General features: G+C 32.4%; 1 protein-coding gene across 1 annotated transcript in view; it reads right to left on the bottom strand.

The window, feature by feature from the left end:
* Positions 1 to 8,165, bottom strand: part of LOC117182520 — a 43,936-nt gene extending 35,771 nt beyond the window's left edge. Inside the window, exon 1 of the mRNA XM_033375618.1 lies at positions 7,891 to 8,165. Coding sequence (XP_033231509.1) covers positions 7,891 to 8,140 — 250 coding nt within the window. The 5' untranslated portion in view covers positions 8,141 to 8,165. The remainder of the gene's footprint in view (positions 1 to 7,890) is intronic.
* Between the last annotated feature and the right edge of the window lie 426 nt (positions 8,166 to 8,591).

Genomic DNA, 8,591 nt, shown 5'->3' on the forward strand with positions numbered 1-8,591 from the left:
AGAATCGCCAGCCCAGCATCGAAATCTGAAAATATTAAAATTCCAATCTCTTCATTTTATTTCAAAGCAGATAGAGATATAAATAGAACCGCCGAAGTGTTCCGATCGGCAATCGTGCACATTCGAGTTTTCAAATTCAGAAGAGGAGAAATGGGTTGCGCGCGCAACCCAGGCATTTATATCGTCTTCTACCATATTCACACGAACATAGACGTGTCATAGTATTGGGCCACGTCTCGTTTCAGATCTGGGATCACTGCAGCCAACAGCGTCGCTGCGGTCTTCTCCTTATGGAGACGGCTTTGGGGCCATGCTTAAGACTTATAAGGGGACATAACGCTATCACTCAAGCGTCGGGGTCTGTGGCGGTCTGAACCCAGAATAAAATAGATAAAAAAGATCAGATACTTCAGAATGACGAGTTAATGTAAAGAATGCAGTAATTCGTCACTTGTGACGATCTGATCTTCTCAATTTTCTTGGATCTATATTTTGAACATAGGGAAGTTTTCGTATGCTGAAAAAATTATTTATAGAGCTCCTACACTTCCTTTTATTTTCAGTATATTGTACATACCTTTAAAGATTTCAAGAAATTCACAAAAATATTGAAATATAAAGGATTGTATAAACATTTCAAATATTTTAAATGACTGCACAATTGTTTAGATGATCGTAAGAAATTTCAAATATTCAACTGATCTTAAACAAATTCCAAAAATTTTTAAAGATTTCAATGAATTTGCCATTTTTTTCAAGATTCCAAGAGATTTCACACAAATGTGCAGAACCTGAGAAATAGTATTAGGAAAAAGTATGCATTTCACAACAATAGGGACCTCAGGGGGATATGGGCATATGGGTCGCTCTTTGTGAGGGGCACGTACGTGCGAGGCATTATTTATACATGATATCTAAGTAATAAGCATATTTTTTGATGACAGTAGTATAGTAAACTATTATTAATATTGTGATAATTTTTTTTAAATATTGATAATTATTATAATTAAATATTGAATTAATTGATATTTTAAAAATAGTTTATTTACAAAAATTAAAACCTTTCCGATTTTCTAAAAAGAATAAATTAGGAAATTAGTAAGAATTATTCAATGCATGGTTGTTATAGTTTCAACGTACAATATGCATTTTTTATTTTAAAACTCTAATAGTTTCCAACTTTAATCGAGTATTCAAATAATTTTACTTAGCCTTTTGTCAGTTTGCATTTGAAATTCAGTAAATAAAAAAATGAAATTTTGGTATAATTTCTTTTTTACATATTTATTTATGTTTATAACTTCAATTTGTGCTTTTAATTTCAAGCTCAGTATTAAATCAAGTTTAAAATGTAATTTAAAATCAATGTCAAACTATAATCGCCCGACGCGCCGTAACAGCTGTTGTCGACTTCCGTTGTCGGTTTCGTTTTGCGAGATTTTTGCGAGAAAACGTCGGTTCTCGATCGCAAATTTTATTTTTGTCATAGGATTTTCATGTGTAGTGACTCTGCCCCCCCCCCCCCGTTTTGAATAAATAAAAACGGTTAATTTTTGTTCAATCTTGCCTTTTTCATTATCCTAACAAGTATTAGCATGTTTGTATCCAAAATAATGAATAGTCTAGTTGAAACTTTAATAAGAGACGTAAATATGGTTATAAACAGTTCGTTGGTGAAACCTTTTTGGAAATTATATATATCCATGCTAATACTTGATTTACCCTTAATTGTCTCCATCCTTTTCTTAAAGAGTTCCCTACATAATATTCCTATATAGGTTCCTATATAGGAACGTACTTAGGATCCTATATGTTCCACCTATAGGAAATGACATAGGATCCTATTTAGGTGCCTGTATAGGACACTCCCTAATAAGGCACCTAATGGTACCTCATGGTACCCAATGATACGTATGTCTCTAGGTGCTCCTGGAAAACCAAAAAAACTTCTGCGCGTATATGTTTCAAATTTTCTGCGAGGATCATTATTGATCATGACGTTCTTTTGAATAAGTTACTGAAAGACTTTGGCGAGGTGGCAGAAAGGCAGCAATTGTTTCATTGAAAACTTTCGTCGTTTTTCCACACATTTTTTTTGTTTTTAATGTAATTTTTCACGAATAAAACATATAAGTACGCGTCCTATCAAGAAGTGATTCTTAACGAAATTTTAGATCTTTTTCAGGATAAAATTTTTTATTAATTCATCTTTTTCTTATCCTAAATAGTTTGACCACAAAATGAAATTTTTTATTGTCCCTTATTTTATGTGCAATCAAAATTTGAATTTTCGATTTTCCAAGAAAATCCAAAAATTTGTTATGATAATCTTGTAGGGCTTTCAAAAAGCAATGTTTTTCTTCTGTTGACTTTTTTTCAAATCGTACGTTGCTTGGCTTCAATTTCTGATTTTCAGTTGATTAAAAATTTTTTGAAAATGCTTCAATTTTAAGAATTTTCTTTTTCTTGAAAAAAGTAATTAGAATAAATTGTTTGTTCTTTTTAATAATATGAATATCCGTACATAATATTTTTAAATTCAGAAAAAAGTGGTCTCAAAAATGTTCAAAATGCGCTCACTTTTTGAATTTTTATCAAAAATGGCTGGTTAATGAACTCGGCCCTCGAACTCAGACTCGAATTGGATCTTAAAAAAGTGTGCCAAAGATGGATTTGATCAGTTCATTTTTTCGAGAGTTATCGTGTTTACGGACGAACGGACAGACAGATGCCATCGTAAAAACGCGATTTTCGAATTCAGGAGGTCTCGAAACGTGGAGATCCGTTGAAAAAATGTGGTTTCAAACCTCGGACGATTCTAATACACTATTCGTTTAATTTTTACTAAATTGTAAATAAATACAATCTTTTCACATATGTATGTACGAGTGTAATAACAGCGTCAAATCATGATAGCGAATTGACTTGGAATCTGTAGGTTTAAAACCTCGACTGAACCCTCATATACAGGCAGACACTCGCGAAACACACATACGCGAAAATTGTGAAATGATAAAAAATATAGTATAGAAATAGTTTTCATTAAAACGCTATTTTATTTTTCTCGAAAACTATCAATTACATTAACATATACCATTAATCAAATTTGTGCTTGAATGATTATGAAAAAATATGTTCAAAATTTCAATAACTTTCAGAGATGTGACATTTTTTATTTAAAACCAAAAAATTAAAAATAACAGACTAAAGAGAGAAGTAAGTTACTGCAGCTGTATGTTCCAACAATGGCGACCTCTGTAAAAAAGTGTCACCGCGGATTAAAATATTTGGTATTGATTTTTTATTGGGTAAAGACTAATCGGTAAAGACTAATCTAATGCAATTTAAATTTCTTATCAATTAGGATAGTTATTATACATATGAATTCTTTATAGAATGTTTGTATTATTTATTTTGATGGATTTATTTTTATATGGAGTATTGAGTTTATTTATCTGCAATAATTATGTTAATTGGACGGCGAATATAAAAATGTTGTCCATTTTTCTGTAAAGTTTAGAAAATGTTTCTTAATTTTCAATGAGTATGTTGTTAAAAATGAGTGTTTTATATTTTAAATTTCATCCCTATTGGTAGAGAATTGACATTTTTAGATAAAAAGTGCTATCAGACAGCAGTCAAAACATGCAATTGTTGTATTACTGTTAAAAAATATAGTCTGCTGTAGAAATGTTAAAATATTTGTCTTACTAATTGACGTGCCTTAAATTTTTAATTGTATATTGTTCTGCAGCTGTCTCCTCTTCACAAGAATATTTGTAATTTAAAATGTTAGAATTGTGTTGAAAATGAGGCGATTTGATCCATAAATCATTCTTTTTGATTGATGATGAAATCGCTTCATTGCAAATTCATTGCAAATTCATTGAAAATCATTTGTTGTGTTCAGAATTTAATTTGGTGGTTATAAAATGAAGTGCCTAGTTAAAAAATAAACATCTTTACTTGATAATTCTTAAAATGTTTTTTCTAAAATTCCTGTTTTTCCTGACGTTATACTTCGCTTGTTGATGACTCCTAAAGAAGTGTACAAAAACAATACAGCAGGTAAAAGCCCTTCTAATCTGTGTAACGATGCTCCTTGTCCTCTTCTTTCCATGACCATCTCAATCTTTAAGTATTTCAAGTTAAAATTGAAGTCGTAGGGGAACCTAAAGAGCAGGTTGTTGGAAAAATATTAAATTTTTCTTTTAAAAAACGTAAGATAATTGCATAATTTGTGACTTATAATAATTGACTAATAATAATATTTTCTAATAAAATGTGGAAAAGTTTGAGTAAGAGCACTAAAAATACTCGAACTGACGCGTGCTGATGGCGGGAGACTCGTTGGTCAGAAATGGTCGGGAATTAGCTGTAGGAAAAAAATTGTTTAGAACCAAAAATATTATATGCAACAATTTTAATATCGGGCAAAAAAATTTTCTCACTTGAAGAATGAAAATGATGAGGAAATGGCCTATAATTTATGATCGATTAATATTTTCCTGTAAATAAATTCAATTTTCTGTCGATTGCTTTACTTCTTGAAAAATTCTAAAAGGTACTTATAGATAATCTTTTCACACAAAATAAAGCAAATATTTCTTATAATCATTATATTATTTTAATTTTGCTAAGAATTAATATAGAGAAAAAAGCTTGTACAAGAAATAAAAATTTAGGAATAAAATATTTCAGTTTATTTAACATATTATTTACAGAATACAATTATTTTTATTACGATTCATGAGTTTCGATTTAATGGACATGTTTAAAAGTTGAAACGATATTATTTATAATAAACGACTAAAATAATATTTTTTAGAATTTTCAACTGCACGCGAACAGCAACCAATTAGATGTTGATGGTGAGACATGCGCAGATGAGTAAGTAGCTCTCGTTGGGAGCACTGCTAAATTGATGTATTTTTATAAAAAATTCATTATTAATACAAGATCAAAGTTTTAATTGCACTGTCACGTCCCGAGCAAAAGGCGAGGGTACTTTGGAAAAGAGTGGACAAGAGAGAGACCAGTGAGCTGATTATGTAAGGCTGGTAAGACCTGACAATTGTTTTGTTTGTAGGTATGTGTTTCACTATCGGTTCTATGAGAACCTTGTCAGTTTCAGTGTTTAAATGCGTGAGATATAGTTAAATTATCATATGATTTATTAGAAAGAATAAGAATAGAATTAACAATTACATAAAATAAACTTACATGTACCTTTCTTCGATTTAAAGGGCGAGAGAGAGTTGCTTTGTCGATTGGATATCCGTTTTCTATTGTAGGGCAGTGACGAAACCCTACCGGTTGTTTGTATGAATTGATTGTTAAGGGTATGTGATACTTCGTCGTGTGGCCAATTGGGTACAGTTCCCCCGGCTTTTTTTCACACAAAAATGAAAATTTTTAAAAACTGAATTCGGAGATGCTATAAAATATGATAACGGACGTCCCAGGAATCTTTTTTGAGGGACAATAAAAAACAAAAATTATTGTGCTAAATACAAATTTACGCATGTGCATTATTTCGAGGTTACGTCGTTTTTTATCTCTAACTTTTAGATAATTTGGCAATTATGTATGAAATCAACTTTTTTGATAGCCTACAAACAAGTTTAGTTTCGGGACATAGTTAATATGTTTATTTGTAAGTCTAAAATTTTCGGCCAAAAATATTGTGTAGTTTGTAAGTAAAGCTCGGGAGAATTGTAACACACATAACCTTGAAATATACACACATGTTTTCAGCAAAATCAACATTTTTTAGAATTAACCCATAAAAAAAGTGTGCAGGGACGTCCGTTAGCATGCCCTGGCGGACCGAAGAAACCGAATGGAGCCTCTAGAAAGTACCCGAAAACACCCCTTTGAGTCCCCATTCGGTTCCTTTTTAAGAAACTAAAAAAAAACAGAAAACTCAACTTTTCAATGGTTAAAATTCGGATTCTATGTTAAAATTTGCATTAGAAACTCACGGAGTAATCGCAGTACTTTTTCTTGCAGCGTTAAAATCTTTAAAAAATAAAATACCTGTCATTTACATGGGCCGCAACAAGAATGACATTTAAAAAAAATTTTAACGCTGCAAAAAAAGTATTGCGATTACTCCGTGAGTTTCTCATAGAAAATTTAACTTATAATCCGAATTCCAACAGTTTAAAAGGTAATCTTGCTGTTTTTTGAGTTTTTTTAAAAGGAACCGAATGGGGACCCGATGGGGTCTTTACGGGTACTTTGTAGAGGCTTCTTTCGGTTCCTTCGGTCCGCCAGGGTGTTCGCTATCATTTCTCAGATTTTGAAGACAAAATATTTATTAATCTAGGGAAAAAACGGGGGAATCTAACACTGATAACATCGATACTAATTCCTAAGCGCCATGCAAATTAATCAAATTTAACCAAATAATTTTTTTTTTAATTACCAAAAAAAAGTGCGCAGGGGCTTCGGTTAGTATGTTCGCTATTATTTCCAAAATTTTTAAGACAAAATCTTTGCAGGTGGCTGATCGTTGAACATACATCTTTAATCGATTAATTTAAGTTAATCTCACGAGTGTACTCGTAATCCATATATTTGAATTTATCTTTGAATTGTTTATTGTGTAAATGATTAAAATTATGAATACAGTCGCATGATAATAGTTATAATTGTAATTATTTTATAGTGACAGAACCTGCAATTACATCCTCTCATCGACTGAGCATATGTTAAGTTATAGGTATTCTTTTGAGTTCTTAACCCTGCATTGTAACACTTTAGGTATCTTGTGTTTTTCTATCTTACCGACAGTAGCACAGTTACCATACTTAAGTTCAAACTCGGAGGAGACCGGTAATGCGTATAAGTTACCATGATAGTTTGCTGTTACTTTAAGAATTACTTATTAACGCAGTTGATCAACATGAGTTTGTTACAGCTAAGCAATTTTTTTTTAATTTGAGGATATAACAGCACATTCGATTGTATCACATATTCTATTCTGAAAATGTAAAAAATAAAAGTTTTGCGCAGACTGCAATCATTTTTTGTCAATAGATTTTATAATTCTAATTCTACCCTACCGCTTAAAAAGCACTGAAAATGCACTGGCGAACGACACTGGGCCGCCAGTGGGCTTTTCAGTGGGTGTTTGTGCCGATTTTCAGCACCTAAACCTCACTGAGAAGTCATGGGACGGTCATATAATGTTCCTATTGTATTCTTCACGTACCGGTCGGGAAGAGTTATTTACAGTACCTGCCCGCAACCAAACCGTCTCCCGTTTTAGAATTTTCTACAAATTATTAACACTTTTGTTTAATTTATGTATTTTCTTATTATACATATTTATAATTATAACTTATAAACTACTTTAAAGTTGAATTCAAAAATGTTGTCTGCTTTGGCGTATCTCATTCCATTTACGAGATACGTTATATTCACTCCAATTTTAAACATCCAAAAGAAAAAGTTAGATATCTGAAATAATCGAAACCCGTAGATTCCGAATTTTTAACCTTCTCGTAGATAATTTCAAAATTTTACAAATTTAAACTTTTGATTTTTAATCCCTTTCAGCTGGTCTACTTGGTAACCTAGTCGCATTGGCATATACACTACTAACACACCTTTTCAAAGACCTGAAGAAACAGCATTGAGTAGGCACTGACCAGTGCGTTTTGTTTGCTTTTACAGTGCGTTTCCATCAGCAGGGTACTTTAAATTGAAAAACCTTCAGTATTTAAGTAATAATTTGAAACAAAAGCATGTGCTAAATTTCATCATATCATAATATTTTAATCATAGAATTCCAAATATATCAACTGTACTTGAAAGAATTTAATTGATTATTAACTCACTTGAAGGTTAGGTTTCAATGAGCCGTACAGTGTAATTACTTACTTTCATTTTCCTCGTGCAGATTGCTAGGTATACTGGCTGGAGCTGGGTGCCTCCGAACACGTGACATACTTGACTTAGGCATTTTCCATAATTGACGCAGATAACAATGTGCTTGCACGATAATGGTGTATTCACTCGCATGCGTGTGGATTCTTCCGCACCCCGCGTCATCACTCGAGCAGACATATGCGCAGTCAATTGCGACGCATATCGCTGGCACGCATGAAGGTCGTACGCATGGTGGTGACATGCGAGCAATTTGGACGCAATTGACGTCAAAACTGCGTTGATCCAACTAGTATCCAAAAAACCCTAACGTCAACACCGGCAAACACTTCATTTACTATATTATCATAAAACGCGAGAGTAAAATGTGGAAAAGTTTGAGTAAGAGCACTAAAAATACTCGAACTGACGCGTGCTGATGGCGGGAGACTCGTTGGTCAGAAATGGCCAGGGGCGGCGCGGAGATGTAACGGAATGCGCCGTTTTATGAACTAAAACTCCAAGGCGCCAAGACCCATTTACCAAATACTTTCAGAGCTAGTAAATTATCTGGCGTGAAGATTTAAATGGTTTTAAAATGGATTTGATTATGAATGTATAGAAAAAATGAATATTAAGTAATTATTATTGTGTACGTATTCTACGAATACTATAAGTTAATTGCGGCTTAGGAAACCTGTGAGTATTTTATCCGA

The sequence above is a fragment of the Belonocnema kinseyi genome, chromosome 2, assembly GCF_010883055.1.
Source record: "Belonocnema kinseyi isolate 2016_QV_RU_SX_M_011 chromosome 2, B_treatae_v1, whole genome shotgun sequence".
NCBI classification, from domain to species: domain Eukaryota; kingdom Metazoa; phylum Arthropoda; class Insecta; order Hymenoptera; family Cynipidae; genus Belonocnema; species Belonocnema kinseyi.